General features: G+C 38.9%; 2 protein-coding genes across 6 annotated transcripts in view; one reads left to right on the top strand and one right to left on the bottom strand.

Annotated features, from left to right (window-relative positions):
* fhod3b (formin homology 2 domain containing 3b) overlaps positions 1–11,435 on the bottom strand; it is an 84,917-nt gene extending 73,482 nt beyond the window's left edge. For 2 of the 5 annotated variants that reach the window (XM_017426514.3, XM_017426515.3), the window contains exons 1-2: positions 10,919–11,434; positions 5,237–5,343 (exon numbers count right to left, since the gene is read on the bottom strand). In XM_017426514.3, coding sequence (XP_017282003.1) covers positions 5,237–5,343; positions 10,919–11,083 — 272 coding nt within the window. In that variant the 5' untranslated portion in view covers positions 11,084–11,434. Of the gene's footprint in view, positions 1–5,236; positions 5,344–10,918 lie in introns of all 5 variants that reach the window. The other 3 variants (XM_017426516.3, XM_017426517.3, XM_017426513.3) reach the window with 2 other exon arrangements.
* A 5,039-nt stretch (positions 11,436–16,474) lies between these two features.
* On the top strand, positions 16,475–24,738 carry si:ch211-254p10.2 (solute carrier family 40 member 1). Its single transcript, XM_037980325.1, has 8 exons — positions 16,475–16,582; positions 16,963–17,068; positions 17,166–17,233; positions 17,385–17,544; positions 17,845–17,960; positions 18,393–18,729; positions 20,739–21,419; positions 23,257–24,738. The coding sequence occupies exons 2-8, from the start codon at positions 16,966–16,968 to the stop codon at positions 23,514–23,516; spliced, it is 1,725 nt and encodes a 574-aa protein (XP_037836253.1). The 5' UTR covers positions 16,475–16,582; positions 16,963–16,965; the 3' UTR covers positions 23,517–24,738.
* Positions 24,739–25,033: the final 295 nt, after the last annotated feature.

The raw sequence follows: 25,033 nt of genomic DNA, 5'->3' as shown, positions 1-25,033 counted from the left end.
AGGTCAACTCCACCCCCTGTGTTTATGGAGATCTTCCAAGACCCTATCACCCTCCTGTCAACTGCCTACAAAGACTGAATGACAACCCAAAACAAAGGCAGCAACAAGGAACCCAGATTCTATTCAGTCGTGAACAGCAGCGCCGTTTGGAGTCTTAAAAAGATAATTTGCCTGTTTGGAAGTCTACTTTCAGGAGTTATAAAGCTTGAAGTCTGTTAAATGTGCTGTTTCGAAAGCTAAAGTTGGTCATTATTTATTCTTTTAAAGTTTGACAACCACAAAGATATTTGTTCATGTCATACAATGTCCATAAATAGGTTAGACATGAAATGTATCTTTATTTTTCTTTTCTCTAATTTAAGGACTAAGTTTAGTCAATTTAATTCTTGCTGGTCACCTTTCAGCTTGTATCGGTGACAGATTGTGCCCTCTACCTCCCAATTATCTCAAGAAGCATCAAGAAAAATCTAAACACAAATGCAGTCAAAGTGCTCTCAGGTGGAGAAGCACATTAACTCCCCCTTCACTATAAAGGACCACTGACAAACGGGCTTTATGCTGCCTGTACGATGGTGGTGTGAGTTTTCTTTTTTCAGACCGGCTCAGTGCCAGAATCAGTTTGTCAGTGACCGTCAGGCAGGAGTGGGTCTGACACACAGAGAAAAGGGGCCATCAGCTTTGAAAGCGGCTCCTACTGCAACCTTGTCACAAGCAGGCAGCATTTTAAGACGGACACAATGACAGTTTTTGTTCACCCCCACTTGGTCAGTGTGAGACTGTTCTGATGGTCACAAAAGCAGATTAAACTGAAAGGAAAGCCTGTTTTAACTCACTAATTTTCCAATATAGTTTCCAGCAACAAGTAGAGGCAATACAGGAGCAGCATCTGTCAACACGGACCTTCCCTGGTGGGATGAGACGGCAAACAGGAACATAATCCTCTGTGATGCTGTTGAGACAAATGGGTAACCAGAGCCATTTTGTCATGACTGTCTGCTTTTTCTCGGCAACGTTGTACCTGCGCTTAATCAAGATCTGAGGCAGCACAGACCACCATTTTCATGATCAAATTTAACGTACAAGCATGAAAAATGGATGAGGTCTTAACCCACCTCCTACCGATTAAACACAAAAATTCAGTCCTGCCAAAAGCAGCGCTGCGAGCTGGTAAGGGATGATGTCTAAATATAGAACATAGAAACAGTCTAGCTACAGACTTTTTTAAAAACAAAGAATATGACACCATTTTCTTCATCAATTTTTTTTACTTTACTCAGTGCAACTTTACTGGTTGCATCCAGGACAGTCCAAACCTTCTTAACTTTGATAGAAATTAAATTAAACCTGATTCAGCATCTAAAGCTTTTATGATGTCTTTTTTGATAAAATTAAACTTCCTGAACAGTACTCCTGAGAATTACTTTGCAGAAGGTTTATTTCATGTTTTCATATCTGTGGGTAGACCTGTTGACATGCAGTTTTTAAAAGTCTTTGTTTAGAAGAAGATGACCCTTCAGGATCCAAACTCTATGGTGTCATCTGAGTATTACTGATTTCCTGATTAAAACGTGTATCCATACAAATGAACACATACAGTCAAAGACCAAATAATGCCAAACAAGGGCTCCACAGAGGTCTCCTGACTCAGCTCTTTTTTCTGCTTGATTGTCTCCACACAGGGACCTGCAGTACCCACGTAAACCACGTTCAAGTACAAGACTCGGGGCTCATTTTCATCTGAGGGGCTGCTTTCTCAAACACGGACCTGACCCAAACACAAAAACTGAAATTAATAACCAAGCAGCTTTGTTCCATCAATAATACCTTTTAACTGCAAACACAAAACAGACAGCTGGTGTTTTATTTCTTTTACATGTTTGACAATTCTTCTGCTTCTTTTCAAATGCACTTTTCCCCTCAAATAAAACTCTTGTGTGCTTTGAGAGTCTTTGAAACAATGTCCAAGTGGGTCAAAAGCAGAACAATAGCAGAAAATAGAAAGGACATTATGAGAAACTGAATAGCTGAGGCCAGCAGAGCACGAACACTTGGATTTTAATAGGCCTTTCTTTTTAATAGTTGTCAAACACATCAGAAACACTCAATAAAACCAGGAAGAGCATTTTCAGCATAAAATTACTGGCATTCTAATATAAATTACATTTACCAGTAAAATGCTCAAGTCAAACTACAAAAATGCACATGCGGAATCAATTTTGTAGTCAGTAATAGCACTTATATTTTAAAGCTGAACCAGGGAATCGAGTGTGCCCTTCAGGACCTAGATCTTAACTAATAAGCTGCCAATCAATGTCACAAATCAAAACAAAAATGTCAACTTCAAAGCATAGTTCAACAAAAGCTCAATTCAATATGTTTTCAACCATTTCTATCTATGTAATCCACAAAAAAATCAAAGCATTGTAAATATCTATAATCACAACTCAATCCATCTCGTATCAGCTGTACACCAGGGTTTTAAAGACATTTTTTTCTTGAAGTAGAGTTATGTGGTATCTTGTGTGCAGTCAATATCTTATCTTAGCTACGTCCGATTAAAATCTCAAAATTGGAAGGTGTGTTTAAAAGAAAGTTTCTTCTCACTAAAAACTCTGTTGCATGTAGACAAGAGGTGCAAATGCAGCAGAAAATCTGTTTTTCTAAATATCCAGAGTAGTGTAGACAGGGGCTTTAGATTGTTAAAGAAACCCCAGATCTGTTAAATTACTTCCACATATTAAATTCCACGACACTTTGTGTTTTACAGTAGTTTCAATTTTATTTAACCATTTGTGTGATTCTGTTTTTTTTCCACATTACTTGGTCTTATCACAGCTTGCTATAGGAAGCTGACATAATTTTTAGTATATCTTAGCTACAAATCTCAATGACACAACTACCTAAAACCAGATTTGTCCCAGTACATGTCTGAGGAATATGGTCAGTTAATAAGAAGAAGTTGTATCAATGATGAGACAGAGGATTTACGGCTCACAGTCTTCTATAGTCGAGCCTCATAACATGGTGTGGAAGTGATTATGGTCCTTAAGCTCCCATGACATGGATATCTCCTGGCTCTGCAGCAGCCTGTCAGGGGTTCATACTTTAATCTGATTGTAAAGACACCAGGTATGACACAGGCATCTCAGGAATGTAACCTGTCATTAATATCAATTACAGATGGATTCAATTGCCAATAATCAGGAGGGTTCAGGAATTCCTCACCGTTTGTTTTCTAAAGGTAGAAGGGTACACAAATTAATTACTTTCCTAGGGTTAAATAACTTCATGTTCTGTTGTTTACAGAGAATCCGCAGTAAAAAAGGGAAAAAAAAGAGTGAATACAAAGAATGGAACAACTTTTTTTTTTTTGGTTATCATCAAATCAACATGCTGAACAGCAGGGATGCACTCCTGGGCACATTAGCACCATAAAAAGCCAGTGAGCAGAATTGCCCTATTTTTTACTGAATAATTGGCTAACCACTTTTACCCCCAGCCTTCTTAGACAACACTGTGTGTTTTTAATGATACACATCCAAACCAGCCTGTGCCAGCTGGCATGACACATTCGCTGGCAGACTCGGCCTTTGACGAAAGACAGCGTGGACCACTTTAACCTCACAGCTCTCGGTAACCTTCCATAAGCTCTGAGCAGTTTGGTTTTTTTTCTTGAACTGACGGCTCTCTCAGTGTCCAATAGAAACACAAAGCCATAGAGCGGCTTATGAATTCCAAGTTAGACAAATAAATCCATACATGTTTGTGGTCCAGTTAACCAGGGATTCTCATGCCAACCTTCAGTTTGTGATCATCTAAAGTGGGCAGCACATATATCAACACACTTCAGAGTTCATGAAAAACACATGGAGTCAATAAAGTGAAAGGCCAAGGAAAGTGCACAAAGCAGAAATTAAACTAACAATTTAAAAAAAGAAAAATTGTTTCATCTTGTCCAAGAGTAATGTCAGCATAAAGCTTCAGCTAGCTCCGTAGGGGAGACATTTCAGCTAAGTATAACATTATCAGCTAGCTATGAGAGAGGTGTACAACTGTATGTACCATAGAGGTCTAATGAGAACGCCACAGAGCCTTTTAGCAGAGATCAGAGTGATTACTCATGAGGCCTGCCTACACAAGCGGTTTAAATTACATTTTTCTGCCCCTCGACCAGGGAGGCCAGGTATTTTAAGTGACATGGAAACAGTTAGACATGTGCTTTGTTGCAAAAAGGGAGCTAATATTACAAAGTAACTGATGTAAAAAACACATACAACACTGTCTTATTATGCTACAATGTAAACGTAACATGGAGCAAGACGTGTCTAATAATTCAGAAAAAGCTAGTAGAGATTGACGTGAAAATGGCCGTTCCTGCTGTGATTGTTATGAGGTTAACAGGACAAATTTTCAATTTAAACATCCTTTTTCTATTAACTCAGAATGGTGAGAGATCTCTGTAACTCATACTTTTGTGGGTGAATAAAGCCTGTTCTCTCAGTCTTTAAGCAGATCCAACCCTCTTTAAAAAAAAAAAAAAAAAAAAACGGGAAGCAAAGCTCCCTCTGCTAAGTCCCGGAAAAGAGATTTTAGACTAATTCGTCCTGAATCCTAATAGGCATCATTATGATTCCAATCAGATTAGGAAAAACATATAGCAAGTAGGATATTAATGTGTATCCCTATTAGTAACTGTATCCGTTTCTTATCTTAGCTAAATGTTTGTCTCTCTCAACAAGCAGCGGCCATATTGTAGTGATTATGTCTGACTGTAAAAGAAAAGAGGTATTTGTGCTCTTTTTTTTTTTAAACCCCAGATTGTTGTAATCAGAAATTTTAAGTAGCTCATTCTTGAATTTTTCTCTTTTTTTATATATATACACATGTATGTATTTCTCAGGGTCGAAAACTAATTTGACCACAAAAGCAGGAAAAGATTAACGGAAAATAAGGGTTTGGCAAGTAATGCAACATTACTGTATCCACCTGCTAGGGAGGGCCAGCTCCTCTCGTGTTTTTAGCTCGCTCTGGCACCAGTCCGAGCTTCTTTTGAAGTGAGAGAAATATATGACCAACTTTTTATAGCAGTATTCGACTTTATTATAGTTTTTAACTTCAGGGCAGCAATGGCCAATGTTTTTTTTATCCCATTGTAGTCTGCTGTTTATAGGGAATTTCTGGAAGTTTTGCGATAAAAGGAAAAGTTAAGACACACAAAAGGTCATTTTTAGCTTACCCTCCGTCCTCCTGAAATCCCTCCAGTTCATCTTTCTGCTCTGCCAGGGTAGACTCCAAATCCAAGTAGCTTCCATTATGGGACAACTGCAGGGCACAGTCATCAGGCTAAACAGGAAGAAAGCAGAAAATTCAAGTTTAAATTTCACTTCATTCTGATTATATCAAAAAACAAACTTTGGCTAAATAATTGTCATTGACACCCTGATGGACTAGACACAACAAATAAGATCACACAATGCAACTAAAACCTTTTATTGTTAAATACCAAAAATGAAAAATAGATGCTCTTTTCTTTCAACCATTCCATACACTTTTTGATCCAAACCTTTAACACTTTGAGATTTTGGTCAAATGTGTTGAGTCTAGACTACAGGATGTTTTGTTCTCTGCCCTTGTCAGTGCTCTACAATGACGAGCTGAACATAACTGGGGAGAAGTCGTAGAGATTTGGAGCTGCTGGGCCGTCTGGTGCCTCTTATCTCACTGCTCTCCCTGTTTGATAAACTATCATCGCACACAGTGATTTTGCAGCGGAGGTATGATTTGTCTGGTCTTGAATGGCTGTCATCGCCCGACTCTGGTCAAGGAGATGAAGAATGAGAGCGTCTGTTCACTTGTCTGCTTGACCTCCAAATTGGAGATATTAACCTATTTATATTCGGGGTCTGCCGGCTCCACGGGACGCCGGCTCCGACGGTGAAGCAGAAGACAGAAAAACAAATACCATTAAAGGAGGCCAAACAGATGACTTCAGGGCAGAGACTGGCACTGCTCCGCTCCAGCAATCAGGGTGTCTTAAACAACATACTGTACACTAACAGATCCGTGTTTGTCAGCCCTCAGTTCACCTTGCATTATCGCTAAGATTTTGATACTTTAAATACATATTCCACACAAACAATCTGCAAGCTCTTCATTGCTAAAGCGATAGTTCAGGTCTTTTGAAGTGGGGTTCTGTGGAAAGGTTATGAACAATTTAACATCTTACCTGTTGTAGACGGCTTTTTGAATGACTTTGGTTTGGAGAAATACATCTTAGCTCTGACTGGATTGACAAGCTAATGGCTAGTCCAAGCAGGACCAAGACCAAAGTAGATTACCAGCCTCAAATTAAAAAAAAATGTAATTGATATAATCCCTATTTTATAAACTGCCAATTTTGAATTATACCATTATTTACATAACTGCAAGAGCAAATAGAAGCAGCAGCAGCTAGCTGTATGCACACTTCTGGCAAGACTACCATAATATTGCCAGAATAAACCGACAGCGATGTACAAGTTTGTAAAATAAGTTTTGCATGAACTGCTATGAAACTTGATACTGGAGTTTTAAGTCAGCAGCAATCCACTTAGGTCTTGGCCCCTTTGGACTAGTTATTAGCTCGTCAGTAACGGTTAGAATTAAACTATTTTGCCCACCTGAGGTCATTTAAAGAACCATCTACAACAGGTAAGATATTATTTGTTCATAACCTTTCCACAGAACCCCACTTCAAAAGATCCCTTTAATCAGCGACACATGTAGGCATGTAAAACATGCATTTTTAAAATCAGACTATTTATATCCAGGACTGATGCACTTCCACTTCCTTTCTCGTATGACAGTAACTTAATTAAATGTGAAGGAAAAACACTAGGAGGGACATTATGGCTTTGATGTGTTCAACCACCCTGTTTGTATTACTGCGCTGCGCAGCTCTCAGGGACTGTGTCATATTTGGGAACTGAAACAAAACATGTGGTTAGTTAGGATAACTCTCTCTTCCTCAAACTCATTCTTTGACTCTGAGCTATCTTAATGTCTTTCCATGCCTGGTTAAACAAACGATTACTGGTGATTTAAAAAAAAAAAAAAGACTTTTAAGGAAAGCTGCAAATACGAGTCAACACAAACAACTACAGGAATTCAGTGAATTCTAAGTTTAGATTGTTGCTGATCTTCTCATGGTAAGACACACAGAAGGACAGATAATGAGACAAAGAGAGACTAGCAGACTGAAAAGAAGACAAACATACTGTTATTGTACACAACCAAAGGAAGGAAGAGTGTGATTCTCCAGATTACAGGACAGAATCTTACTGGAAACCCAAGAATGGTGGAAAATTAAGTCCACAATGTTTATGCCTATGATGTCATGCTTTAAAAAAAGAAATTGTGTGACACTAATACACATTTTGTAATTTACTGGTATTAATCAGACAGTAAAGAGGAAAAATAAACTTTCAACACAATTTCATGGCAGCCTTTTATGAAGCAGTTTTGTTGGAATTTAATATATTTGACCCTGATCAACATAAATCCTTTAGGGCTGAATCAATTTTTTAACTAAGGCCGAGTTTGATTAATTTTAATAGTGTGACAAACTTTTTTTGCCTAAAAAAATGTTTTTTATTCAGGAATTTCTAGATTTTAAATAATTTACAGTATGAGGTAAACATTTCAATAAAACAAAACTGAATCATGTTGCAACATAAGGAAGTGTTTTTGTTACGGTTTTGTTGAATGAGTGAAAACATACCGGAGACATATTAAACTTGAGAAAAGCCATATTAGTTTATTCAGAAAGCTATTTAAAATTGATTTAATCCACTTGTCAAGAACCAGCAATAACACAAAAACAATTCACTTGTAGGACATCGTTAAAAGTCATATTTGTTTTCATTCATGTTACTTGAAGTTTAGGATTAACATATAACCGGTAAGAAAAAACAAAACAAAACAAACCTAACCTTGTAAAACACTTTTTGCAGAATGTAAAAACACACATGACCTGTTTCCGTGTAGTCAACTGAGACAAAAGTCTCTATTTTTGTAGTTTTTTTCTCCTTTGACTTAACTAAAGCTGACACATCATGAGGTTAAACTTGAAGCTGTAACTAAAAATTAGCCAACTGTGGAACCGATAAATGAGTAGCAGAGCAAAAGAAATCTAAGTAGCAAACTCAGAGCTCATTACCCAGGTTTGCCATTAACCAGTCCTGATTACAGCATCATCTGTGTGTTCCTCCACTTTCATGCTCAAGTTCCTTTAACCATCAAATTGACCCAAAGTTTCGAGGGCGTCTCTACCTCTCTTCATCTCTCTCTCTCTTGTGAGGGCTTCAGGAGGGTTAAATACTCATTATATAATCAACCTGGTTCACTGATCAAAGGTAGATGTATAGCACAGCCAGGGTGATGCACTCGTTTACCTTTAATCCGGGCAGGGGAAGGCATACAGTTGCAGATTATCAGCAGTGGAGGTTTGCTTAGCTGTCTCCTGCCCAGGACTTGAACCCACAGCTTCGGTGCGATGGTCCAAGTCCAGAGAAGTAACCACAAGCGCTGTGCTCGCACACTGGAGTCTGGCCTCTCCCTTCAACAACCATACTGTGGTCCAGTGACCAGAAAAATGACTAAATATAAACACTATGCAATTTTCAATTCAAAGCTGCTATCACACTCCATTTTTTTTCCAATTTGACCTGGGAAAGTCATCTAGAGGCAGATAGCATAAACTAGGCAACGTTTAGTCTTTATAGCAATGCACAGAACAGTATTATTATAAATTTATAATAACACAGCTATGTGCATCCTTGCTCACATATACCGCTCTGTGTTTGTGACCAAGGACTCAAACATGAGGAATTACAGTCATCCACCTAAAAAGATTTGGGGTCTTCCTGCAAAGGCGTGCGACATTAAAGCACACCTGATGCATGAACGAGAAACCACAACAGTAATCTTGAGTTCCTGCCAGGCATAGAGAGGATGCATTCTTCCTCTGGTGTGACAACCCCTCAAAATGCAGAGAGCAGAAAAACCTCAACTCTGCATGACAATGTGTACAGGAATTCAAAGGAGAAACCTGTATTTTAAAGCGTTTTGCATAACGTCTCATTTTAATCTAGCTTCTCATTATGGGATGGAAAAAATATGCAGAAAAACAATTCGTCCCACAAACTGAAATTGGTAAAGTCACAGCCCAAAATTGGAGTCCTACTGAGAGTAGAAAGTACTTGACAGAGCACTAATCTACTGATGTTAAAAACAAAATTGTGATTCATCTATTAGAGAATAAGGAGCTAATTATACCTAAATACTAATAAAAAGGCTAACTTACAGACGCTCAAACTAAACAGAAGCAAAACATTTTCATACAGACAAAGAATTTCAGATGAACTATTTGACTCCAACAAGATAAACAATGGCTATGAATCTTTGCAGCAGCATTGCCAAGGTGCTATCTAATGTACAACCTAATCCAACTCAAATGACCCCCCACACACACATCTCCCATCTTGAGGCTTTAGGAACTGACAGCAGCAGCACAAAAACAGCACATGCCAGCGATCTGAATCCCTCGTCACCATGTATTAGCAACATGCCATACATCAGATTGACCTGCACTTTAAAGGCAGAGTTTAAAAGACAGCAAATTTGTGTTTAAGCCTTTTTTTTTAAAGAATGTGACTCAGTCTTGTCATCCACCTGACTGTTTTTAGGAGCACGCCTCTCCACTAAGTTGCATCTACTTAGTAAAACTATTGAGCCCACGCCTCACCGAACAGACACTGCACAGCTCATCGTCGGTACAACCATTCAGATTGGTTTGCAGATCATCTTGCATCTAAACTCAGACCATCTGTCCATCAAAAAGCACAGGAGTATTTTTCACTCTGCCAGCTTCCCTCAGTGAAAAGGGTCATCGTGCGTGTCTGAGTGAGTGGGCAGGCCTGTGGTCATCCACGGCAAAACCAAAGCTTCTGTGATCCATCTTTGCAGCTCTGCACAAACACGATGAAGTAACAGATCTGATCCGACAGAATGAAGACAGACCCACATTAAAATTCAATTTATGTCTCTTTCCTGCCAGACTAAGAATGCTCAATAAAAACCTCAGATGCCATGTGTCTGTATTTACATAAAAATGTGTTTGAATCAACATGGTTACACTAGAAGGCAAAAAACAAACACAAACTCAAAGTTTGACCTTTCAGAACCCTTCAAAAGACAAAGATGAGAAGGATTTATGTTATTTATCACTGGTTTTCTTTGGATAAAGTTGAACAGGGCTGTAACATCTTTAAAAAATGAGCATTCAGTTATTATAAGATATCTGAAACTGGTTCCACATAAACTGGATTAAAGAACTTTTGCATCTTAAACAGTGTCATTTCCTAAAAGTCCTTGATGCTTCCTTTACAACAAAACATTTCCAAGTAAAGCTAAACAACCATCACAAATAATTGCCTGTTTCCTTATTGGTTTTGCTTCTCCTTAACCCTAAAATAGGACTGAAAGTTTCCATGCACACACCTCTTTAAGTCTGGGTAAACAGACAAATGAAAATAGTTTGATGCTGCAGTTGATGTAAACATTAACTTTTACCTACACCACCATGCAAAATAAAAAACAAGTTGCCCAATATTCTGTTTTGTCACACATACAGTGGATCGGTTGTTGTGACATGGTGAAAACTGATCTGACAATGTTTGGGTGAAGCTCCAACAGCATTTTACCACAGCTTGTTACTTCATGATTCATTAGCTTTGTTTGGTAGCCAAGGAACCCCTTCAACCTGTTCAAGGTAATTATTAATTTAAGGGCGTTACCCTTTAACTTAGCTGATTTAAAAAAAAAAAAAAAAAGAACAGAAAAACACCACAACACAAGATGTGGAAAAGTACTTAGATACCTTGTGTGGGGCTTTCAGCAGCCTGTGGACTCCGGCGATCTGATTGATTAGAGGAATATCCTCCCTGAAAGTGTACAGAGGCGGTCTGGTAGGCTCAGGAAAATTTGTGCTATTGAACGGATCAGTATCATCTAAGAACTGCACCCTGCATATAAACGTAGCCATGGTGCATCCATGCAGGGCAGTTTTAAGTGACCAAAACAGTGAATGCGACGCTGCAGCCTCTGACAGACGGTGCAGACCCCCCCCCCCCTTCCTCCTCTTCCTCCTCTCTGCAAACAAGCGGCAGGTCCTCTCTGCAGTGGCGAAACCCCCGCACCGCGTTATCCTTCAAGCGCTCCCATGAAATTTCTCACTGCGCTGATGTCCTGACGTCCCGAAGCAGAGGTCCGGGCTGAGTGTCGGAGCGGCGGGGTCCGGGGGGGGCACTGCGGGCGGCTGAGGCGGGCTGCGGTGCGCGGACAGGACTGCTACACTTGGCGCCTGGTCTATGAGAGAGACGGGAGGCTCATGCATAAACTCTGAGAGGAGATTCAGCCAAGTCGGACCTCAGCCGGCCCGACAGCTACTCGAATTACAGGCACATCAGCGACCTCCAGTGGAGACGATGGGAAGTGCACAAAGCTGAGCCGAAATGACTGCAGGCAGGGTAGAGTTATTCTGGGTCCCTTAGACCAATGATTCCCGAAGTTCTGGGTCCCTTAGAGCAGGGGTGGGTAATCCTTGTCCTGGAGGGCCACCATCCTGCATGTTTTACTTGTTTCTCTGCTCCAACACACCTGATTTGAATCAATGGGTGATTAACAGGCTTCTGCAGAACATGAAGAGGTCATTTAACCACTGAATCAGGTGTGTTGGAGCAGAGAAACAAGTAAAGCATGCAGGAAAGTGGCCCTCGAGGACCACTCACCCCTGCCTTAGACCAATAATTCCCAAAGTTGGGGTCACGACCCCAATGTAGGTCATCCAACACCAAGTAGGGGTCCTTAGATAATCTCCAGATATCAACCTGCAATTAAAAACCTAGTTTTTATGACATATTTGCACCATACACCATTGTACTTTTGTAACTGGCCATTGTTGCACAAACCACAAGTGGATCTGAAGTGTTTCTCTATTTAAACTTGAAAACAAAAAAGGGGCATTTTGTAAAAGGGGCTGGGTTTTTTTTAACCATGGACCAAATAATTTAAAAGCGTCATGGTAATGGGAAAGAGAACATGATACCAGACACAGAATATAAATGAAACAAACAAACAACAATCTTTTATAAAGATGAAGGAACATTTTGTCTTAACGTCTCAAGTTCATAGAGCAATGTAAGTGGCATCTCCAAAGTTTTGGTTTAAAACAAATCTGAGAGAAAAAGCAGACCTACTGCCTGACTTTATGAAAAATAACAGGTTGTCTGTTAGAATTAACGTCCATAAATAGATTTTGCTACATGGACCTCAAGATAAAAGGTGAAAATGTAAATAACTGAATATGTAAAAGGTTTTTAAAGTGGCATTCACTGCTCTGAAATTTAACTTTAATATAAAACTTCTTCTTTTACAACTGTCAGGCCCTGAAATTCATTTTCTACGGGTTCTGGGAGGGCAAGCCCCACCATCGACGCAGCTATGTGAAACCAGAGGTCATGTTCAAAAGCAACACGGCTAATGCTCAGGGTGGTTTAACTGTGGGTTTGTTGTGTTACTGAATTAAAAATGGAAACAAAACAGTTAGGACCTCCAAGGACAAGGCAGAACATTCAACCAGCTTCCTCCAAAGCATCGGCAGGGCAGCTGCTGGCAAACGAGATGCCTATCCCAGGTTTATGGAGCAATAAAGTCCCAACCTCTAAAGCTGAGCTTTTTATGGAAGGGAGTGGAAGTTTTTATTTATTTTTTAGTTATTTTGTTATTTGCTTTAACATTGATCAAGCAGGAAAAAAGAATCTAAATTAAAAAATATTAACAGAACAAAAAGAGGGCAGACAGGAGCAGGACTCAGACTGTCCCACAGGAGTAATAAAACTCCAGAATAACTGAACTACTCACCTGCTACCTGATACCAGACCTCACCTGGCACCGGGTACCTGATACCAGGTACTTAAGAGTTTCCCCTCCTATTATCCAGGGGAGCACCCCGCCCTCCAACGAACCGCTTGCTCCCCCATGAAGGTCATGACATGTCATAAATTAATAAACTTTTGTACATGTTACCAATTCACTGCGGCCGGGGGAGACACCAAAGCCTTTACATCACCCACCCACTCCCCCCCCTCACCCCAACCTCACTGGGACTTTTGTATCTGAACTTTAACTTGATATTATGTGTTCAGAACAAAGTGATGTGTATGCATGTGGAGCATCATCATTAGCAAACTTTTAGCTGTCAATAATAATTTATTTTTATACTAAAAATGATATTTGGCTAGCTCTTCATTTGTTTTATGTAAAAACAAAATTCTTGAATTGTAAATTTAACTGGGATAAAGGCAGTGAAATAAAACATCTAATTTATTTTGAGGTGCAGTGAGAAAAATGTACCATGGTACAAACATAAATCCCTTTGATTATATGCTGAGAGATCATCATTTTGTGTTATCTGGGTAAAACTGTTTTAAAAGGTAAGCCACATAAAAACTCCTTCTGATTTCTCCAGTAGGCTTGATAAGTAAAGAGACTTCTGTGAATTAACGCCTCACTATCAGGTACAGATAACATCTAACTGTCATGTATGTTCTTGCTTAGCTCAAGCTTCAAAGGCTGCACACATCCAGCCGATGCTCTCCGACACACCACAGTGTAGTCAGTGTATCACACAGGTCCCGTTTACAGGATCTCACAGTAGGAGCCATGGCTTACATTTCAGCACTATACAAAGCTCTACTGTATCTTTACAATACAACAGTGTCTGACAGATCATGAAGCTCTCCAAGCCAGGGCTGCAGGACAGGATATTGTCCCAGAGCTGGAAACGGAAACGGAACAAAAAGGGAACGCAAGGCCCAATATATGCTGATCAGTCTGGGGTTTCTTATGGGACGAAGAAATGTGTGGTGCTTCTTTAAAACTTTATAAGAGTCCAGTGATGCTTACAGGATTTAGGCTTGTTCTTAATCTTGTAAGTATTAAACACCAAGCATATGAAATATTTGTATATACTGCCTAACTTTTGCCCAACTATATGTACATGTGAATAAAAATAGTTGGCATTTAACTTCTGGAATGAGGTTTATTGTAACCATGACTCCATTAGCAGTTTTCTTTTTTTAAAGCTAAGCGTCTTGGAAACTGCCTTTAAGGGCATCAACAACTCTGCATTCTGTAAAAAGGCATGAATAATTTTAAACAGCTTTGATTTATAGTCAAGATTTCTTTTTGTGAAGCCAGTAGAAGTATTTTAACTCATCTTCCACAAAAACACTTAGTCTGGTATAAGAAATGTACAAAGAAATATATCAGCTGCAGGATTTTGAACTGAAAAATGAAAACCAAGAAGCATTTAGTGACTCGGTAAGTGGATGCAGTTGAAACTGAGAAGAAATTGTTCAACCCTCAGACACAGGCACAGGGACATGGAAATAGAAACAAAGCTCTTACAAAAACAAAATAAAAACACTGCAATAAAATCTAAAACAAGAAGCTAGTCCTTCCTAATAACACCGACTGCTATTTTCTGTGCCAGAACTAGAAGGATTTTTGTTGTTCTTAAATTTTCTCTTTGAATTTTTCTTCTAAGTAAAAGTGAACTGCAACATTTTATTTCCATTTGGCACAATTAAAGTATTTTCTAAATCAAATGACTGAAGGGATTATTCAGTTGGATACTGACCCAGAGTCCTGCGGCGATGGTATCTGTCCAGCTGGTGTCGCTGTTTTCAGGCTGTCGACAGAGAGGGGAGGTTAAAAACTGCTTCAATAAAATGCATTTTGTCATTTATGATTAAAAAGGTTCTTATATTTGAATGTAGTTTGTCTTTGAAATTCATCTGGTTTCCAGTTTTAAGATACAAATTTAAAAACTGCAACTAAGATTTGTGTAAGAAAGTGGCGTCCAGTAAAACAGATGAAGACTTATTTTACAGCTGTCTGCACATAAATTGTAAATCTAATTACAGGTGGTAAAGTCTTTACAGAGGGAAATTTAGCATATCCAAAGGTCTGTTAAAAAAATAGAAAAAAAATGGCTACTAAGATTGAAGAAGAAGAAAAAAAAATTTGTAGCATTTAGGAAAATTTGTTTTTACAAATGAAAAGTTTTTTTATTCTTTAAAATAATGTCAGGAAAAAAATAACCATTTCACACTTGACCTGTAGGTTATTTTTTCCATCCAAACAGAAATGTTTGAATGAATGAATCATTTATGTCAATCTGTAAACTGTATACAACAGAGTTTATTTTCCTTCTTGGATTAAAACAGATCTAAATTACTATAACTGTCTAAATTGAAGCGTGCTACTGAGATAATTACTGTCCAACAGTACAAAATATAAAAATCTTTAAAAACATGCATGTTATTGTTAAATTGTTACAAATTATCAAATAAATTTATTCCAAACTTGGAGACTAATCTGTATCTGTAGGAATTAATACACTGTTCACTGATTAGTAATGCTAGTTTATGATGTGGGAAAAACTTGAAGTTATTGAAACTTATTTCTGTGAATCTACAAACATACATCAGAATTTTACCACACTGTAATTCCCTAATGGATCAGTTTTTATCTTCTCATTAAAACTATTTAATATAAAAAAACAAATCTTTTCTAATATCTCAGGCATATATTTTGGTGTTCACATTATTTTAGTTCTTCTCCAGTATGAATCAAAATGTTTTTTGTCTTATTTCACATAACATCTGTGAACATTAATGAAATAAAGTCACTGTAAATCAAATCTTACTTTTGGATAATAGCATCATGAACGAAACCAAAAGTTTACGAAAGGCTGGAACTCAAAATTGTTTTGACTGAGAAACAAAAACAAAAGTTAGTTTTCTGTTCTGCTGGAAAGGAAACCAATGACGGACAACAGATAACGTGTTTTTATGGTTTGAGGCAAATCATTTCCAGAATTAAATGTGTTTGGGCAACATTCTCCAACATTGTTCTGTTTGACAATCACTAATACATTAATTTTATACTTTATCTCGTGGCTCAGATTTAATCAGAAACAGCTTTTACTGGAACAAAACTGCAGCTGCTTGCTCTCTGCCTGCTACATGCAAATCTGCGAGTGATGAAATGTTGCATGATGGGGCCATACTGTAACTTTGTTCACATGTCAACAGTTCATGCGGGTGTAGAAGCAGTGGGAATAGGTGCATGCATGTCCTCGCCGGTCATGTGTGTGTGTGTACGTGTGAGTGTCTTTTGAGTCATACGCAGCAACGCTTTTTTTGTGTGTGCGGTGTGGGTGGACGGTGATATTGTCCACAGAGTGTCACGTGCTCTGGAATATGCTGGCTGCTTTTGTTGTCCCTCTGCCTGTTCTGCTTTTCTGGCACTTTCATACAATGGTGCACTTGAACACTGTGATGTTATTAAGCCTTTCAAACTACTACAGCTGGAATTCCAGCTCCCAGGAAAGACTTGCATCGTGATGTAGGACACATGGCACAAGATACATCACTGAAGACTACCAGCGAGGGCCGAGCGTAACATCCAAACAAAGGTAACAACTGATCCTCCACTACTTATGATCACTTTCATTTTTGCCATTTAAGGATTGCATTTACAGAGTAATACGAGGTGGCATGCTTTTGCTATTTTCAGTAACTTGTATCTAATGACTCTTTTTCTGCATCAGTGTTCTCTGCTTCACAGTTTGACTTGACCTAATTATCAATTTCTGCTGTGTTTGCTGTTTGTGATTTAATTGAAGAAAATTGCTTGAGGAAGCACTGCTGCAAATAAGCTACGAATTCCCGTCTATAATGACATGGCAACATTAGAAAGGAAAAACTAAATTTAACCATCTTAATAAATACTATGAACAAGAAGACAACTGGTAACAAGTTGAGAGTTTTTTGAAAACTTACATTTCCTTTCTAGGCAATGTCCCAGCAAGCAGATGCCTCCGAGTGTGGCGGGGTTATGGTCGAGTTTGAGTCCGACAACATCAGGGATCCCAGAGCTAAAAACACAAGAAGCATACCAGGTGAACCTCACTTTAAATGCAGGTAGAATTTGTGCAGGGTGTTTGCAAGGTGTTGTAAACGGAGCTTTTTCTAATTCTTGTTCATTTGGTTTGTCAGGTTCAGCTCTCATCTACCTCAAGGGTCCCAAGTTTCTCATCTATGTCAGTGGAGCGTTGTCAATGTGGGTAAGAAACATTTCTGAAGAAATAGATTTGAAGAACAATCGACAATACACCCAAAATGCTTGGCAGACGACTTGTTGGTTGTGTGGTGAAATATTGGCAGCATTTCATTCACAGCACATGCACTGATAAGCTTGTATCTTGTGTTGAACAGGGTGACCGCATGTGGCACTTTGCAATTTCTGTGTTCCTGATTGAGTTGTACGGCCATAACCTGCTGCTGACAGCCGTGTTCGGATTGGTGGTGGCTGGCTCAGTGCTCTTGCTTGGAGCTTTAATCGGTGACTGGGTTGATCGCAACCCTAGGAATAAAGGTATGTGATCATTTCACACTTATTTGGCAATTTCCAAATGCAGTATGGACTGTGAGAACAGCAAATATCAATCACTGGCTTCCAACTTTGAAGCAAGAAAGTTGCTGGTTTTCCTTTCCACCTGGGTGGTGAATTCCATTAACCTGATATCTCAAATACAAATCAGTCCTAGGTTTGATAGCTACACTCATCCAGCAGAACTCGAGGCACGATTCACAGCTCATAATTCAAAATTTATTAGTTTTTTAGGTTGTATTAGTCTGAAAGCCTGAAACTATTTTTACCTGTTTTCTATTTTAGTTGCACATGCATCTCTTTTCATTCAGAACATCTCAGTGACTGTATGTAGCATTATGCTCATGTTGGTGTTCTCATATAAGCAAAGGATTGAAGAGATCTGGGATGGATGGCTTACTGTAAGTAAATAGTATTTATTGACCAATATATGCTGATAATTTAGTAAACAAGAGTGATCTGACATATAACTTGTTTATTAGTATACAATATTACAGAGAAATGTTATTGCTGTTGTTCCCTCTGTCCCGTGTCCTTGATTTCTCTGCTTCTGAGTTTGTGGCTACTCTGTGCTGTCTTAGTAACATGTTGCATCGCAAAACTCACACAAGGTGGTTTGTTATACGGTGGTGATCATCCTGGCAGATGTGGCAAACCTTGCAAGCACAGCGCTGACCATTGCCATTCAGAGGGACTGGATTATCGTTATCACAGGCTACAACCGAGGTCACCTGGCTGGTGAGAAATCTATTCTAACAAACATTTTGGTTTGTATTCTTTGACTGTCATAAGCTCACATCAATCTTTTAGCATGACAGATGCTTGAATGACAGAAAACACTGACAGGCCTCTGCTGCTGTAAGAACTTCATGAGTGGACCCACTTTAATCTCCATGTGTTTGACCCCAACAAAAGGAATGAATGCAACCATGAGGCGGATAGATCAGGTGACCAACATCCTGGCCCCACTAGCAGTGGGCCAGGTCATGACCCTGGCCTCCAACGTGGTCGGCTGTGGCTTCATCCTGGCGTGGAACCTTGTGTCTCTTATTGTGGAGTTCTTCTTCTTGTCAAGGGTGTATCGGATCGTCCCTGCCCTTTCAGTCAAACCACCAACAGTCGAGATTGATCAGGTGTGTCGAGAAAGGAGAGAAAGAAGAAGGTTGGAAGGTATGGATTCATTTTGTTGAAACCCATTTCTGCCTTTACCCTGTAATGCTACATCTTATTGGTAGAAACCTATGAAAAGTTAACGTGAGACTTATAGAAAATTTCCTTAAAGCTTGCTACATCAGGGACAGATCATCTGTGAAACCCCCCCCAAAAAAACACTAATTGCGTGTAGTGGTGGCCAAAAACTCAGGGTATTTAGTAATAATATTTCTAACAATATCTTGAAAAAGCTGAAGATTTCAGCTTGTAGTTCGTAGCATTTATTAGTGCAAACAAGATTTTCCAGCTTTTATTTTCTATAGCTTACTGTGCACAATGACAATATACATTTATTGTTATTTGCAAATGAAGAATCCATGAATATATTTAGGTAGAAATAGACCAATTAAAATAGCTGACTAATTTTAAATCTGCCAATACTGGTCACTTAAAAAAAAATTGACAAGTTTAGATCACATTGATCAACTAATTCTAGGTTATGTTTTCCCCAGAAATCTTTGATAATTTGCAACTATTCAGCAGTCTGCACAATGCACTGACACCTAAAAAGTCTGAGCTCAAATTTTAAATACAGATCTAAATGAAAACGAGCAGCAAGAGCTGTCTATTAAAACAAACATCTGTATTGGCATCAAAATCTCAATCAAACGATGTGTAACAGCAATAGTAATTTCCATAAACTGCTTGTTCTCAGTATCATTCTGAGTGCACCTAAATGTTGTTCTTGTGATACTTTGAGTTATTTGTTTAGCTTTAAACCATACATGCAGCTGCTTATCTTTCTTTCTTGCCTTCATTAACTTGTACTCTGGTGGGTTTTTTAAAATGATAAAACAAGTTTATTTTTTTTCTACTTTTAGTGGTAACATTTTTCTTGCCCATTTTTTAAAAAGATGTTGTCATGTGTGGGAAGCCTGTCTTCTTACAGCTAAACCATTTTCACTTTATTAAAGTAGTTTCCAGAGGCTGACACTGATCTAGTCCTCACTCGGTCCATTGGAACATCACACAGACATGATAAGAGACGACATCTGGTCTTGGTACTGACAACCTTCTGTTTGCATCAGACATGATCAAGGGGCTGTTTGAGTTGCTGGATTTGAGTGGGAGTGTTTGCACCGTCTGATACGCAGCTTGAAATGGTGCGAAAACTATGTTTTCTGATTAAAAAGCTGCTTTATGCATTTAAGTGTAAGTGACACAAACCCACTCGACAATGTTGTGCAGGCTAGAAAATGTAAATGCTTTGTGTTGTCATGTCATTGATATCACAAAAATATTTTTCAGTCATGTAAAGGTTATATTAGGATGATCAAGATAAAATAATACGATATACATATCCCCTGCTTGACTGTATATGATGACATCACCTTTACAGGAGCAGGAAATATTTCAACATCTGGAATCTGTACACTACAGACTCAGCACATTCAGACTGGCCTTTCCATTTTTTCCACTGTTTTAATCATGATGCTCTTCTTCAAAAATGTCTCTTAATAAGAGACTAAAATTTAAACAACATGAATTACCAACATTTTGAAAATGCTTCTATGGTTATGCGTGTCAGACAATTTTCACGTGACTCAATGAATATATATTGATGAAAAAGGACAGTTACACTTAATGAGGCATTTTTAAAACAAACAAAAACTGCTATAAGCCTGATGGTATAACCTACGTTAAAGGTTTCATAAATACACAAATCACTTATTGTACAATGATAGAAATACTAAAGCACTATAGGAATAAGTAAAAAAAAAAAAAAAAAAAAACCAACTTCTGCATTTCCAACAAGCCATTATTATTGTAAGTCATACTACTCTGCACCAGAGTACACATGGTCAGCTTTTCATTTGAAGCTCATGCAGATTAGAGTAGATGCACTGTATTTGACAAATGAAGTGAGAATTGACATGTAGCAGAAACGCTGCAGAAAACCTACTGAAGATTAAGCGTATGGAATTAATGAACTGAAATGATGGATTGCCATTCCTTTTTCTCATCAGGGGAAGGCAATGTAGCACAACCGCAACCCCTGACTGAAGGCAACTGCAGCACCAATGTGCATCTTAAAGAAATCACCAACTTGCCGCTGTGTTTCCGGAGATTTCGTTGGCTGGTGAGCACTTGCAAAGACGGCTGGAGGGCCTATTATCACCAGCCCGTCTTTCTGGCAGGAATGGGTCTGGCTTTCCTCTACACCACAGTCCTCGGGTTTGACTGCATCACCACTGGCTACGCCTACACACAAGGCATAAGCGGCTCTCTTCTGAGTCTTCTGATGGGTGTGTCAGCTATCACAGGGTTGATGGGCACCGTAATGTTCACCAGACTCAGGAAGACTTGTGGCCTGATTAATACGGGCATCATCTCCAGCTGCCTCCACCTTGGCTGTTTGTTGCTATGCGTGTGCTCTGTGTTTGCTCCTGGCAGCCCTATGGATCTTAGCTTGCTGATGCCCTACTTTAGCTCTAGTTCCTCTGCTGAGCATGGAGGCATGGCAAGCCAAAGGCAAAAACACCCTTATCCTCTGACGGGAGGGAGCAACCAGCCACTGCTTCCTGATCGCACCTCCATCCACTGGACCAACAACACTGTGCTTTTTGACAATGTGCCTTCTGGAACGACACCAGAATCTTACATCTCCATTATTCTGTTATTCTTGGGCGTCATCACAGCACGTATTGGTGAGTAAACAAATGATAAAATGCTGACTGAATACAAATTATTTCTGCTCAAAAAACTCAGATTGTTCATAACTATAACATTATGTCTTCTGACTGGTGAAGGCAACATCTTTGCTCGTCTTGTTAAAGCAGAATGCTCTGTTAGTAAAACCTGGCATGTACTCACTGTGGTGTCGCTTTGACTTTAGCCACCCACCTAAACATTTCTGCAGACTAATCCCAACTCCCACATGGTAGCAGCACTCTCCAACAGAAGTAGTCAACCACAAGAAAACAGTAATGCAATATATGTATACATATACACACACACACACACACACACACACCAAAGCATTCCTCCTCCCTGAAAACCCCCCAGATCGCTCTCCGATTGAATCTAATGCAATCAGCGGGAGAAAAATAAATCAGAGATCACATTACACATCTGCAGCACCAAGAGGTTCTGTTGCTAACATTTTAGTTTTAGGCACCTTAAAGGAATAGTTCAGATTTTGTTTTAAGTCAGTTTTTGTGCACTACTCCTGAATAGTCAGTACCTTACCTGCAGCAGACAGTCGTTGTAGTAATGGCTGGTTAGACTGAGACCTACTCCAGGGCAGATTTCAGCCATCTAAAACAAACAAAACAAGCTTTAAAAAGACCTTGTAGTTCAATTAAATGCTCTGCTGTAAACTTTTACATTGGGACACTTCTACATTAGTTTTTGATATTTATGGTTATTATTAGCTATCAGTGTTGGAGCACAAACTGATCTGTTACAATAAGTTTTACATGAGGAAAAGATGTGCCCAGTCTGTGTCAAAACTATGATGTAAAAGTTATTCATAGCAGTGTTTGTTTATACTGCCAGATATTCTGAGGTTTGAGTTGCTTTAGATCAGGGGTGTCAAACTCCGTTTCTCGGGGGCCGCTCTCCTGCATGTTTTAGATGTGTTCTTGCTTTTAAACACCTGGTTTAAATGGATGACTTGTTGCTATGCTCCTGGAGAACTTGATGATTTGATGAGGAGGTGATTAAACCATTTGAATCAGGTGTGTTGGAGCAGAAAAACCTAAAACCTCCAGGACAGCAGCCCTTGAGGCCTGGAGTTTGACACCTGTGCTTTAGATGGCTGAAATCTGCTCTGAAGTAAGCAGTTAGCTGGACTCCTCCATGAGAATTTTCTTACCCATTCTTCTGACTGCAGGTAAGATACTTCTCTACAGAAATCCTCTTCAAAAAAAAAAAAAATTCTGTCTGTTTAAGGACTTTTTTGCCTGTCCACAAGAGGGCAATACAGAAAAGTGGATCAAGTCATTGTAATTGGGGGATTTTTACTTTAAAACAGAGAAGCTAAAAAGATCATAACTGCCTGGTTGAGCCATGGTAAATTTTAAATTTAAAGTGGGAATAGGTGCATACAGCATACTGTATCAACCTAACTTAATTACCAACCATGGCCTTCAGCAGATACTGTAAAAGTACCATTCCTTGAAGGAATGCATATCACCCGCCACCTTGCATGCTAAAGTTTTTAACAAAGATCTTGTGTGATCTGCTGACACTCAGCTTCTATCACTTCAAATTTTAGCTGAACATTTATAAAAAGTTATATTTATGTTCTGTGGGGTTGATTAGCCATGGCAGCCATTTTAAATCAGGTTTACTCCAAATGTTAGGCAGTTAGAGATACACGTCCAATGATTACTTTCTGAGAGGTTCATTAAAAAACATCCAGTGGTTTATGATCCCCCACCTTTCATAGCAGTAGGCTCTCTTTAGCTCCACTTATTAATTCTGGGTTTGTGTGAGCAGCTCTGGTATGGGGTCTAATTCTGCTGATCAACTGTGTTTCAGGTCTGTGGTCCTTCGACCTGACTGTGACCCAGCTACTGCAGGAGACAGTCTGTGAGTCAGAGAGGGGAGTGGTTAACGGGGTGCAGAGCTCTATGAATTACCTAATGGACCTGCTGCACTTCATCATGGTGATCTCTGCTCCACAGCCTGAACACTTTGGCATTCTCGTTATTATTTCTGTATTATTCATCACTTCTGGGCACAGTATGTTTTTTTTGTATGCACACAGAGCCAAGAGAAAAGACCGCCTTGGCACATAATGAGGAAATATTGCTTTAACATCCAGGCATGAGAAGCTTATGAGCACTGGGTCCACTCTGCAACTGAAATGAATGCCTCCCTCTCCTGATCATATATTGCAGCACATTGCTTAGCCATTCGTGTCGGCACTGCACAGCAAGCACCTGATTTCCTCACTTGAATTCCTGAGTGCAACAAAAGTAGAATGAACTCAGGTGAAGAAGGGTGGGAGACAAACTCCCCCCACAAGTTGAGGTGGTTACAATAAATGCAGGAACGATACCGCTGAGGGGAAACATCCTGATTTAACAGAACAGAGTTTAAAAAGGTAATGGCTAATGCATCAGTGCATTTCTGTGCAAACTCTGCAGAGTCAATGCAGCTATAAAGACATTCAAACAACTTTGCTGCCTTACATGGCTTTATATGGATGGAGGGATTTTTCTAGCTTTCACTCAGTGAAGAAGAGATTTAGTGTGGACAATCCAGATGTGAATGACAGAAATAGAAAGATGACAAAACAGTACTCAGACAAGTGGCATTGATGTTACTGATCCGTCCACTTGGAAATACTCCAGGAAGTCCAAAAAGGAAGATAAGGGAACTGTATGTGAGACCGATTTAAAACATTAAAAAAGCAGCCTCCCCTTTTATTGGACAAAGTGAAAGGAGAAGAGTATTTCTTTCGCCTGGTTTGTTTCTCTGTGGATGAATCAAGCAAACATTTGCCCCTTTAATGCATGTAAACCTGAATTACAACATTAAATCACATCACAGGTACTTGAGTCAAACTTAAGCAGAATTTTATTAATATATTTGGTATTATGGCTTGTGTACTTAGATTAGTAAAAAATTAACTTTATTTCATTCCCTGATAAAGAGTGACTGTATTAGTTTTAAATAAATTTAAGAACTCAAAGTTTTTGTGACAAGTTTGAAATCCGTATTTAGTATCAGGTATTCACAGCAAATGTTATTGTAATCGGCAGCACTGTTTTTCCTTTTTGTTCTGTAGTTCTGATGGACTAAAAAATTACTTTACCTCAGCTAAAAAACAAGAACACTTTATATTACTTAATTACTCTCAACTACACGTTTTCATATACAATGAAAGTATCATCCGTGTTTGATTATTTGTCATACAAGTATCACATTTCAAATATATTCGTATCATTTTTCTGTGAAACCTTTGTACATGTCCTTTTTCCAAAGCCTGAAATTTATTAAAATAAAGCTGACTGAAGATTTTTTTTTTGGTCGCACGTCTTGGATACATAAATGTATGCACAGCACCTTTTCTGTCCACCTCCACAGGTATTAAAAGAAATTTCGCCATCAACTTTGTCCAAAAACTCTTGAACAAGCTGCATAATTTCTAAGAAGAATATTGAAGAAAAGGTAATGAAGAAACTCTAAACAAGAGAATGAAGCTATAAATCTGTGAAGGTAACCCTGGAAGTACTAGTAATAAAAATAGACAAAACACAGCAGCCATAAGCTAATTTAAAGGCTTTCTGTGTCTAGAAGTTATCACATT

Source organism: Kryptolebias marmoratus, linkage group LG16 (genome assembly GCF_001649575.2).
Source record: "Kryptolebias marmoratus isolate JLee-2015 linkage group LG16, ASM164957v2, whole genome shotgun sequence".
Taxonomy (NCBI): domain Eukaryota; kingdom Metazoa; phylum Chordata; class Actinopteri; order Cyprinodontiformes; family Rivulidae; genus Kryptolebias; species Kryptolebias marmoratus.
Note: the sequence above shows the minus strand (reverse complement) of the source record. Positions and strands in the feature narration are given on the sequence as shown.